This window comes from Typopeltis vanoorti, chromosome 12, assembly GCF_054136105.1.
Source record: "Typopeltis vanoorti isolate ZY-2024b chromosome 12, IOZ_Tvanoo_1.0, whole genome shotgun sequence".
Classification (NCBI taxonomy): Eukaryota; Metazoa; Arthropoda; class Arachnida; order Uropygi; family Thelyphonidae; genus Typopeltis; species Typopeltis vanoorti.
This window is the reverse complement of record NC_143560.1, coordinates 41,918,384-41,931,973: the sequence shown is the minus strand read 5'-3', so window position 1 is coordinate 41,931,973 and position 13,590 is coordinate 41,918,384. Positions and strand designations below refer to the sequence as shown.

Sequence of the window (13,590 nt, the reverse complement as noted above, 5' to 3'; positions counted from 1 at the left end):
AGATCTCAAATAATATATTTCAATTAAATCTAGAACTCAGAAGTTATGTCTACTAGGTGTTTACTCATTCTACAAAATATACCTACAGATTAGAGTAATACTTTTAACATAAAATTCTTTGTATTTCAACAGCCTAGATAATGTATATGATTAAATCACCTTGGTTGCTAATAGTCTAGTGAGGTAGATTTCGGAAACCATCTTATTTCCCCTCTCTCCTTCTTTTTGCTCACCATCATGATGTTTTACCTAAATAAAAGCATAACAATGAAACGTTATAATTTAATACATGTAATCAGCTGTTCCATTTTCATTAAGAATTGATCACATACCCAACAAGCCACAATTTAGCTTCTGTACACCATATTACTAAAATCATATATTAAAAATTTTCTTTTAAAATTTCTTTGCTGGTATGTTTTCCACTTCACTAGTTAAACCCTGATTTACACGAATGTCTTTTATTTTACTATAAAGTATTTTTTAGTGAATTTTGAGTAAAAAAACAAATGCCAGTAGCTATCCAACTGAAAGACAAAGTTTACTTCTTTCATCCTAGAGGGTGGAAGCAGATTCTTATAATCATATGTTCATAACATACATTGTCAAGTTATTTTAAAACAATTTTCAATAAAGAAAATTTTGAAATAAAAACTTTACCCCTTTATTAAACTAAATATATAATAGGAATATGTCTCGCGTAAAAGCAAATACAAAAATTAAAATAAAATAAATGTTTTAAAGTGTTATACATCTCGGTTTGTTTTTCAATGATATTCACTGTACTATCCTATAAAGGACCAATGCCTTGCCAATCCAAGTGAACTCCAGAAGCTCCTGCTTAGAGGGTAAAGGAAAGAAATAAAGAATTGTATGCCTATTTGTCATCGAAAAAGGAAAGGCATAAATCATATTGGTCCTTTATAGGATAGTACAGTGAATATCATTGAAAAACAAACCGAGATGTATAACCCTTTAAAACATTTATTTTATTTTTTTTTTTTGTATTTGCTTTTACGCGAGACAAATTCCTATTATATATTTAGTTTAATCCTTTATCCAAGTGTAAGCAAACAAAGTTTGCACCTGAAGTATTTTCAGGGCTGGGGCAACTCATGGGCAAAGGTGGTATAACTTCTCATCACTTGCCTTAGTATCCCATAATGCAAAGCACATCTCCTTGCAGACATGTATAATGCTATGACTTCTCCATTACTTCCACTTTAGTGTCACTACCTCTGGGTCTGGCTCCCACTGATGAGACCTCAATAAAGGTCGAAACTGGTCTGGGTAGGGACCCTTCCTTTAATGCATAGCATTATGCATGTTTGCAAGGAGATGTGCTTTGCATTATGTGATACTAAGACAAGTGATGAGAAGTTATACCACCATTGCCACAAGTTGTCCCAGTCATGAAAATACTTCAGGTGAAATTTTGTTTGCTTACACTTGGATAAAGGATTAAACCAAATATATAATTGGTAGCATAGCCAAGTGAAAAAACTTCCATGAAGACAAATTCCTTTTATGAATGAAGCTCTAGTGATCTACTAGGTAGTGAACATAGAATTTTTGGTAACTGAGATTGAAATTGGGAGACGGGAGAAAAATTGCAAGTATGAAACTTAAGGCTGCAGGGATAGGTAGGGCATCATATGATATCAAGTAAGGAAAGATAGTTACACTGTTAACTTTAATTATGAGACTTTGTTCATTATAGGGGAAATTCCAGAATGGAGGACAAATGTTATAGCATTCCATAAAGAATGTAAAAATATGATTTAGGGAAACTAGAGGCCTGTTATTTTGACAATTTTGGATCCTTTTTGGAAAAACACAAGTATTATTATTATATTTTATATTTGTATTTATTTATTTATTTTTTTTTTTTTGCTGGGGTATCTAGAGACTTCTATTTATGTAGTGCATAAGCCACTATACATATATAGATATTTTTTTTTTACTAAACAATTTTCATAAAGCATAATTTTTGGTATATGTCTGGAGCAAGGCCATATTCATGAAGGTATGGAGGTGTTGAATGCAATGAGAAAATGCCTGTCTGGAGTAAGATTACCATCTCTACATATGAGGAAAGATAGTTACAATGGCTGTCATCCCTTGATTCTTTAAATTCAGAACAAATCTCATTAATAAATAACATAAAATGGATTTAACTTCAGAGGAAAACGAATCTCCTCTGAACACTGAGAAGGTCCCAATCAGATATCTCCTCTTTAATAGTTAATTTTTTAAAAAAATTATCCCACACATGAGAGGTGAAAGAACCTTTAAGTAAATTAGTAGTGCTATGTGTAGGGATGCAGTAAGTGAAATTTTCTTTGAAATTTGACATGTGGTATAATTCCCACAGGGAGGTGAGCCAATTAAGTTTCATGGATAAATGTAGTTTTGACTTAGTGTACTGTTTAGTTTTGAATGCTATGTCAGCTCCAGGCAAAATTAGTAAAAGCATATTAAAGCTTAGGTGCTTATTCCTAAACTACTCTGCTTCATCTTGAAAATTTTTCACTTGGTTATACTATAAATTAAAGATGCCAAGAAATTATATTCTTGGTTTAATCCTTTATCCAAGTGTAAGCAAACAAAGTTTGCACATGAAGTAACTTCACGAATGACCAACTCGTATATAGAGGCTAATGACTTCATATCACTTGCCTTAGTTGAAGCCAGTCTGGGTAGCCCTACCCATAATGTATAGCATTATACATGTCTGAAAGGATATGTCCTTTGCATTATGGGATACTAAGGCAAGTAATGTGAAGTCATTAGCCTCTATACGAGTTGCCCAGTCATGAAGATACATCAAGTGCAAGCAACTTTGTCTGCTTAAAGTTGGATAAAGGATTCTTGGCATCTTTAATTTATACTATTTTTCATCACTTCATCTGTAAATTATCTATTTACAGAAAGCCCACAGATACTGGAAGATATCTTCATTATACTACTTCAAACCATCACAAGACACACAAACTGAGCATTATCCATATGTTGAAATATAGGGCTAGAAAGTTTATATCAGAAGAGGAGGATACACAGACTGAACTCTCACTAATAGCCAACACATTATCACAAAATGGATATCCTCAAAACATCAAAAAATATCTATACGGTGACAACCCCAGACAAGAAGAATCACGCTCCCAGCACATTTCTACTGTAGTGATCCTTTTCATCAAGTCAATTTCTTATCAAATATCCAGAGTACTAAGAACCTACAGCATCAGAGTGGTCTTCAAACCAACTACCAGCATCAGACAAGTTTTAGGATCCCCAAAAACTAAGGTGCCTTTCTACAAATATCCAGGAGTATATTACATTCCTTACTCCTTCTGGTCTTGCCTACATAGGACAAACTTCACAGAGTTTAGAAATCAGACAAAAAGAACATGTTGGTGATGTAAACCACAACAGAAGTATCTCTTCCAGCTTAGCACATCATTTCTGTACGGCTAACCACATGATAGAGTGGCAAAACAGCTCCATGCCATGTCTGGATGACGACAACAGACATCATTTATTCAAAGAAGCCACAATAGTGTTAATAACCAGTGGTAACCTCGACAGAAATCAGGGTGCAATCCTAAACAGTTCGTGGAAAAACCTGATCCTCTCTCTAAATCAATCTGAACTACAGCTAGCCAGTAATCACATTACACGTTTACAACAAACACGCATGCGTGATAATGAATAAGAACAATAAGTCCTCTCTGTCACGCGAACGTGTAACCTTAGCTACTAGTTGGTTTATAATGTTTTTTATGTTCCTTTCAATTTGCATTTACTAGTTTTTATGTCTTTCCGTAAACACCTTGAAAAAGCCAGACAGTTTGCTGGCAAAACTGGTAGGCTATAATGTAAGTTTGTTTGTAAATTGGTCAGTATTAAATAAGTTTGTATTTTAATTATAAAACGACCAAATATGTTTAGTTTAAACAGTACTTGGCTGAGCCTGAACTTAATAGGAATATAATAAAAGGATAATGAAGAAGAAAGAAGTAATATAAGGAGCTCATTTTCTTATCCCCTGATAGCAGGATAGAGATAGTGTGAATTTTAAGAATGAAAAATGGTGTGGGTGGAAGGTATGTTAAAAAATAAAAGAGTGTGTGCATATTAGTTAATACAGACTGATTGTTCATATAATTATGCTTAAAGTTAATGAAAAGAATTATGAAACTGGAGGAAATTTCATGTAAATTCTTTATTAATATAGAATTTTTGCCTAAGTATCATAGGTATTGTCAGAATGGCAATTAAACACTAACAGACAATTCTAAAAAAAGCACTACTTAGTAGCTAATGCAAGATAAGTACAAAATGTCAATAATTTCCAAACTTTTGAAAAAAAAAATTATATATATATTATATTTAAAGAAAATAAAGTTAAAAAAGATTAGCTGATTAAAAAAGTACAAAGTTTATTTTGTCTAAATTATATATACATATACACACACATCCCCCCACCAATAAGTTAAGAAATTATTGACTTTTTTTTTTTATAATTATCTTACATTAGTTTAGTTACTTAGGCGGAATTTTTTAGAATTGTCTGTTATTGTTTAACTGGAATTAGTGGATGAGTAGGAATATAAAACAAGAGCTGCAAAAAAAAGAAAACATTGTGGAGGAAACATAAAGAAAAAATTATCAGTAGTATATGATGGAGTGGAGTCCAGGAGAGTGGTGGTGACCAGTGGAGTACCTTGGAGCTTTGGTACCAGGGCCACTACTCTTTAATTTGTATATCAATGACATACAAATTACAGGGAAAGATTTAAGAGGGAATATCCAGTTTTTTGCTGATGATGCAAAACTGGGGAGAGCAATAGTTGATAAAGGTGATGCAGATATCCTGCAGGATAATTTAAATAAATTGGCATTGTGGGCAAAGAATAATGATTATCAATTTAATGTTGCAAAAAGTAAGGGTTATGTATATGGTGTATCATATTGATGATATTGGTATGCAAGAAATTGATGAGGCTAGGGACTTGGGGATAATGGTAGTCAAAGAGTTAAAGTTCAGAGGGCATATTGCAAAAGTTGGTAAAATAGCTCAATGAATTACTTGGATGTTGAAAAACACACTAACAAGATAAGGAAGTTATTATCCCTCGTTATAAAGCTATGATTCAGCCACATCTTGACTACTTTGCACAGATTTGGTCACCTGAGTTTTTTGGGGACCAGAAGGAGGTTGAATAGATTCAGAGACGAGTGACCAAGATGGTGACAGGTCTGTGGAATACTCCCCATGAGGATAGTTGAAGATTTGTGTGGGTTACAAAGTTTGGTTGATAGGGCGAAAAGAGGAGACACGATAGAAACTTTTAAGATATTAAAGGGGTTTTATGAAATTGATGCAAGTGAAAATTTTCAATATATGACAAATAGTCAGAACTAGGGCCATCCCTGGAAGTTGTGTAAGAGTGTGGTTAGTAGGGGTGTACAGACCAGATTTTTTGCAGGGAGAGTGGCGAGTGAGGAATGGATTGTCAGAATCGGTTGCGAGTTCCCTGATGGTGAATGGATTCAAGAAGAGGTATGACAGGATTTGTGTGTATGATGGTTGATTGGGTCTCCTGCAATGAGTCTCCAGACTCCATGGAGATGCTGTAAATAATAATAATTGCCATTCTGTGATCTTGTACTAATAATGCCAATGATACTTAGGCTAAAATTTTACAGTAATAAAGTTTTTATGCGAGATTATGCCAAGTGTATTTCATTACTGGAACAAATTTCTACAGTTCTAATCAAATTGGGAGAGGATTATAGTATAATCAACTCCTGGTATGTTTTGAATAATGGTATTACTGCTATTATGATAGGTATTAACAATATTTCACAATTTTATTTCACTCTGATTATATCACAATTATAGTGAAATAAATTTCAGATGATTTCTAAATTTAGAATAAGTTAAATTTAGTATAATCTTATGAATATTACTATATATTCTATATACTGAAATATCTAATATCAATTACCATATTAATTATGTGTTCAAACATGTCTACACTATTTCATAATTATTCATTTAAAAAAGGGTGGGTGGGGAAGGGGAGATGGCCTCCATAACTCAGTATTAATGATACTCTGATACTGAGTGAAACAGGTAAACCATCTAGTAGAAAACATGTAATTTACGGATATAGCAGACAATGAAGACAGAATTAACTGCCCTGTCATAAGCAGGTTTCTAAGAGGTTAAATTACTTGACAGACCATTGGATCTAACATGACAGAAAAGATGAGACAGGATATATATATATATATATAGTCATACCCCGACTTAAGCGAATCCAGAGTTACATGGTTTCTTATATGTACATATTCCCGTCCCGCTTTACCACTAGTCATGGCTTTCCGACGCCGGCTGCATTTGCCACTGTCACACATGCTATGAGCAAGCACTGACATGTTTCGCTCGGTCTCCATTCATACACGATTTTTATAGTCTACAAACCTTGCAATTGTTTAATGTTATGTTCTTGATAAAAATTTTATCACATAAAAAATAATAATGTTGTCCAGAAGAAGCAAGTCCGATTCTTCTACAGCTTGCAAGAAAAGAAAAACATTGACTTTGGAAACAAAATTCAACATTATTAAGGATTTTGAAAGCGGAATGAAAATTTGTGAGCTAGCAAAGAAGTTCAATCTACAGGAATCCACAGTAAGAACAATCATAAAAGAAAGGTTTACAGATTTTGGAGGACATGGATTCTAACGAGGAATGAATTGTAGCCACAAGGCAAGGAATAAAAAAATCATTGGCTTGCTATGAAGAAATTTTGCGTGACAAGAAAAAGACATTATGCTGTCAGATGAATCTATTAGATTTTATGAAACCATCGACATCGAAATAACTTTTTTTATGTACGAAAAACTACAATTATGATTATATTTCTTAAAAAAATAGGCGTTTTTTCTAAACCTTTGGTCCCAATTAACTAATATTTTGTATGTTTGTATATATAAATTAGATGCAAAATTATACCTCGAGTTACGTGAATTCGACTTGCGTGCTTTTTGTTGGTCCCACCTACCGTGTGACTTCGGGGTATGACTGTATGTGTGTATATATATATATATATATATAAAAACTTCAGTTATTATTAGATTACTAGATAAGCCTAACTGTTTTAGGATGTTATTTGCAAAAAAAAAGTTTAAAACAGTATTCTCAAATATTAGAGGAAAGCAAAACTGAAAGCCAGCCTAAAATACAAAATCTTACAACAGCAAAAACTTACCAGGTGCCAATACCTATAACCACCTTCAGTATCATGATTTAAGGGAGAAGTGGCACGGCTAAGTGGAGGACTTGTTTTAAAAGAAAAATTTAGAGTTTCTGAAAAAGAAAAAAAAAATTCCTTAAGTTACTAACCTTGACTATTTTTCAGATACGTCTGAAATAAAAAAATAAGCCCATTTAATTTTAATACAGTAAATCACTGGTAGTAATAAAGAAATAAAATCATTGTATATTAACTCATTATATAAGACTAACTAGAATTTATGAAATTTTAATCATAGTGAATTAAGGAAAAGTTGGATGACATACCAGCTATGAAAGAATTTCCATCTGTCAAAGGCCGATAGCATTTTAAAAATGCTATCAGCCTCAAGTATAAAATTTGGCAAAACTTCACAACTGTTTCACAAAATTTTATTTAGATTTGCCACTTTTATGAAATGCCATTTTGCACCCTCACAGCATTCTTGAACTAGCTGTATTGTGCAGTTTATACTAGTATTGGTATAAAACTGCTGCTATGAGCAGTGTTACAGGTTACACAAGTGTAACCTGTAACACTGATCAGATATGCTTAAATGGTATCCATATTATGCAAAACATCTAGCTGATGTGGGATTTAAACACTGCTGCTCTACACAGTCCATCCCATGGTAATTCCACACAAGTTAGGTTCTGCAAGCACTAGTAGTCAATTCCAAAGTGAACAGACATCCAATCTTAATTTTTGCAAAAATGAATGATAAGAAGATGTTACTTATCTCCCCCCCCTCCCCCCCAGAAAACAATAACAATTTTACAGTGCATTCAGCATGTAAGAAAAATGACTTAAATGAGTGCGAGTGGTCACTTAGACTAAACGATGAAGTCCAAAACCACAATGCATTTGGATTTTGCAATACAGGTTTTGCAACCTCTCATGTGCTGGATTGATATATATGTTTAGCATCTGAAAAGCAAGAGAATCATAATGTAGTCCAACTTGATACTAAGGCAATTAATGTGATACAAGTAGCCTAGTTGTGAAGATATTTCACGTGCAAACTTAATTTGCTTACACTTGGATAAAGAAATAAACAAGACTATAGTTTCTTGGAAAATAATTGATCAGTGTCAGAAGACATTGAGAGAGACCACCATATAATTTTTACATAGATTTCTCTCTCTGGAGATATAAGCAGAAGGCGATATGCATAAAGTTCTTTGTTAAAATTACAGCAGGCATAGCATGGTAAAACCTTGCACTGTTGTTTAATCTATTCACTTTAATTCCCAAGAAAACTAAGGTGTAAGGTAAATCACAAAGTAATCAAAACAGACTGCAAATGTATTCTCCCTATGTATGCAAAGCATTTAAGTATAAAATGCTATTATGGTTCATTAATCTATGACAAGAAAAATATGGGAAATGATATGCAACTATAATTGCAGTATTACTAACAATGGCTATCCTTCCAATGCTGGTGCATATGGATTAGGTTATATGCTAAACCATTGGGCATCTAGAGCTGGCTCGAGCATCCTATGACCAAATATGTCCACCATCAATCTCAGTTGATGGTGGACATATACAAATCAGTAGATGTAAAACTATACAGGATGTAGATCTGTTCATATCAAGACTATATCATTTATAAAATCATATCAGTCTGGTCTGTTTGTGATTGAACTAGTCAAAGGATCCTCATTGCAAACTCTGAATCACTTCATCGAAGTGCCTTCAGATATAAATTTCTTCATGGAAAATTCAAAGTCTTACCTTACTATATCAATTAAATCTGAACTGCAATAGGGTTTCTTTACTGAAAGTCAGGAAAATGAAAAAACATCAAACTGTATTTGTTTTATGTCACAGCTTTTAATACACTGAAGTATCTTAATTACAGATTTCCAAACAGTGTCTGGGTTTCAACCTATTTGGCATAGGAAGAATATGTATTATTAACACCCACACACCCACAGCTATAATTCATTGCTTTTGCATTTCCATAGTTATCATAACAATGACCATAAAGTTTTTTAAAAAAAATCTTTTCCTGTATTTAATTAAATTAATTAAATAATTAAATTAATTCTTTACTGTGGTATATATTAATTTAGATTTATGGGAAAAATCCAATTCTTTATATATAACGAACATTCAGTAAAGAACTGAATGTTTTACTCTACATAAATGAAATATATGAAATACGAACAATGAAAATTTTACACGTATACCACCAAATGCTGTGACAACCAAATGAAATAATGTTGAAATGTAATACAAGATTTATATTTTAAACCATGTTTTACAGACTACAAACTGATCACTTTTGTATATATGCATAAATTTATCTTATCTGAGACTATTTTTGGAGTTAGCATTTACAATGAACACACCTCTGCACAAGTACACCTATTACTTTGCCAAAACTTTGGAAAGTGGTCATTTTAAGACTGCCTTCAGCAACATAACTGTAGATGACTTTAAATCCAGTTATACTGTCAGTAGATTAATAAACTTTTTTCTTCTTCTTGTGACTCAACCATTACAAAGTTAACAAATTTGTTTTTATATATTTATCAAAATGAGGTTAATATAAAAATCTAAGTTTTTCAGGATTCAAAGTTTTTTTTTTAAAATATATTTTAAAATTAATATTGGAAAGAGTGAGACATTTAATGCTGAAGTTTATGTTCAGAATTCAAGCTTATTCTAGAGATCATAAATTATTGCCACATTTATTCTTGACCTTGTTTACTACACAACCTGTTAAATTTTAAATTGGAAATTATTCTCAAACAAAATTTAGTCATTTTTTTGTCATTTGATATCCACAAAAGTTTCCTTCCAGAATAAAAAAATAAATATATCTAATTCAACTCAACTAGTTCAAAGAATATATAACATAACACGACACAACAGTTACAATGGATATACAACTGTTTGCAGGACAGGGTGGACTAATTAAACAAAAATTAAACAGATGAAAATGCAAACATTCTAAAAATTAGTGGTGATAATCAATTCCACGAGGAGTACAAAAAACAGGCAAGAAGGGTGACTCAGTTGGCAAGGGTAGCAAAAGTTTCAGTATGAGCAGAAAAAAAAATGATTATGGTATGATGACATTGATTGGAGAAAATAGTATAAGGATAACTGATGTGAAGAATATAATCAAGCATTTAATGAGCAGTTCATAAAAGTTTTTCATTCTTGTAAACCCCATATTTACAAGAATATGGGGAAATTTAGCAAACTTGATGTTAATAAGGCTGTGGAATTTGATGATATATCATTACATATTCTGAAGGAATGCGCCAGGGAGTTTATGCCTGCCTTGACATATTTGTTTACTATGAGTCTTGCATTGGATCAAGTTCCTAAGGAGTGAAAGGAAGGTGAGATTGTACTGCTTCATAAGAGAGGTGACAGAACTCACATCAAATTAGGCAAATCTGTGTGCCAGACATAGTGGTTAAAGTGCTGGAGAGACTGGTAAGAATGACAACAGTAACATTATCATTGATGGACAGCACAGATTTGCTAAAGGGAGATCATGTTTTAATAATCTTCTTACTTATTACAATAAGATGACAGCTGCACTAGATAAGGGAGATGGATACACAGTAGTATACTTAGATTTTGCAAAGGCTTTTGATAGATTACCACATGATAAGTTGATGGTCGAACTAGACTGGATGGGGATGGATAGACTAAAGCATTGGACTGGAGATTGGCTATCTGATAGATGTCAGAAAGTTGTGTATAGGGGAACAATATCCTGGAAGAGGAAAGTACCAAAGCCTCTCCAACTCTTTATCCACTACACCTGGCACACAGATTGGCCTCATTTGATGTGAGTTCTGTCATCTCCCTTATGAAGCAGTACAATCTCATCTTCCTTTCACTCCTTTGGAACTTGACCCAGTACAAGACTCATTAAACAAATATGTCAAGGGAAACGTAAACTCCCTGGCACATTCTTTCAAAATACGTGGTGATAACATCCTGTGCTTCAGGGGTCTGTTTTAGGGCCATTGATGTTTAACCTATATGTTAATGATATTGGGGAAGATTTGAATGGGGATATACAGCTGTTTGCAGAAGATGCAAAGTTCGGATGAGTACTCCATGGCATCTTATAATAAGAATAATCTTGATTTCAGAACATTGTAACATATTCTGACTGCTTTAATACCAAAGACCAAATTTATTGCAAATATTTCATATTAATCATTACATCCTTTCATAACATGGCAAAGTGTCTCTTTCCACCCAAGATGAAAATAATATAATTTGGATCATATGACATTTGTTGTTTGGATCATATGACATCTGTAGTATGATCTTTTCCTGATTATCTTTCAAGACGTATATAGGAATTAATGCAAAAGATGGAAGATGCATACCTTTCAAATTGTGTGTGGGGGGGGGAGTATTTTGCTATACAATGGGCAATGTGAAGCTTTGAGTTAAGATAGCATTGCGGCCTTTGTCAGGAAATCAAGATAATGGTATATTATCCAAAAATTAAAGAATATATATAGTTTAAAATTTGAGAAACAAATTATAATTATTATAATTATCTTATAATAAGTAGATAATATATAATTATCTTATAATAATAAAAGTATATAATTATCTTATAATAAGTAGCTTCTTATTATAATTATCCATTATAATAAGAAGCTACTCTCATGTTACTGGAGTGTTGTACAATAGAATACCAACATCCTGTAATTTGATTTACAGGAATGAGCATGAGTGGAACAATTGAAGATTTGTATTCAGAGATTGTGTCCCTACTGTTTGCACAGAATCAGATTGTTCAGGAAATTAAAGTTACAGACCCTGCAAATAGTCAAATTTTGTTAATGGTTAGTGAAAAAATGTGAGAATTTCATAGATGGCCTCTTTATGCTTTATGTTAGATAATATCCATGTTGATTTATCAGGGTGAACAAACAAAGCTGCAGATTTTGGTAACTGATAATGCATGTTTTCGCCAGTGAGAATTGCATCGCTTAAAATTTCTGGTGTGGTGTGCAGTGTCAGCCATTTTCACTATTGGGCATAATTTCTTTGAAGAAAATGACACTGACAGCCAATGGTTTTCAGGCAATATCTGCATAATAGCATTTTTTTTTTTTAATGGCAGAGTACATTTTGTAGCAGTAAGCTGTAGCCAATGAAGTTTAAACTGAGGCTCAGCTATTGCCGTTACCCAGCCATGACCAGAGCCTTTAGTTCAATAACACCCCATCCACACAGATTTTCTTCAATCAGATGAAGGGATAAAGATTCAAGGACAGACTCCATCTCCCCCCCCCCCTTGTCCTCAAGAGCTCACTTTAGCGAGTACGGGCATGGCAAACCCGAGGTACCTGTTGCTGGACCATGCCTTACTTCATGTAATATACATCTGTTATATTATCTGTAGACTGGTCCCTCCCCCCTTTTTTCTTTCCTTCTTTCTTTCTTTTCTTCTTGCTCCTTCCCCCAAATGCTATTAGAGTATTCGAGGGTTAGGAGTGAATCTTTCCTATTTTACTATTTCATCTTATGTGGAAAGGGCCTCTGCAACCCTACCGCTTTCTTCTTGCAGTGACTTCACTCCAAAAGACAGCTCAAGCAAGAAGCCTTCTTGGTTATAACCCCATTAATGATAGGATACTCTCTATTAGACTTAAGGCTCAGCCTACCAATGTATCAATTGTGGCAGTGTATGCACCCCACATGGATAGGCCTGAAGAAGAGAGAAGAATTCTATGAAAACTTACAAACTGTTTTGGACTGCCTACCAAGGAGAGACATACTGTACATCTTAGGGGACTTAGATGCAAAAGTGAGAAAGAGTATAAGAGTCAGGCCGGAGTGTGGCATGTTTGGTCTGGGTGAAAGACTGTTGGAATTTGCCCGTGGTAACAGATTAGTTATTACCAATACCTGCTTCCAGAAACATCAACGACGGACCTATACTTGGACATCTAACATTGATAGGTCAAGGCACCAGATTGATTACATCCTGGCTCTCCAGTGGTGGAAGACAAGCATCTCTGATGTAAGTACTTGTCCTGGAGCAGATTGTGGTACAGACCATCAGCTAGTAAGAGCCAAAGACTAAGACTCTGAAACCTTCCAGGTCAGGCACATCTCACTAGATTGGACATTTTACAGAAATTCCTAGTGGATTCACAGAAGAAACATCAACTCGGTTTTTTTTTTTTTTTTTTGGAGGGGGGGGGGGTAGCCATTGGCTTAGAAAGTGATGAGGATGTGATTTAGGGCCATGTCGTTAGAACAGATTAGTTTAGCCCTGTTG

General features: G+C 33.7%; 1 protein-coding gene across 6 annotated transcripts in view; it reads right to left on the bottom strand.

Moving 5' to 3' along the window:
• LOC150100731 (plexin-A2-like) overlaps positions 1-13,590 on the bottom strand; it is a 992,258-nt gene that overhangs the window by 59,324 nt on the left and 919,344 nt on the right. For all 6 annotated transcript variants that reach the window (XM_090402045.1, XM_090402043.1, XM_090402046.1 and 3 more), the window contains 2 exons: positions 7,284-7,381; positions 160-249 (listed from right to left, as the gene is read on the bottom strand). In XM_090402045.1, coding sequence (XP_090258171.1) covers positions 160-249; positions 7,284-7,381 — 188 coding nt within the window. The remainder of the gene's footprint in view (positions 1-159; positions 250-7,283; positions 7,382-13,590) is intronic.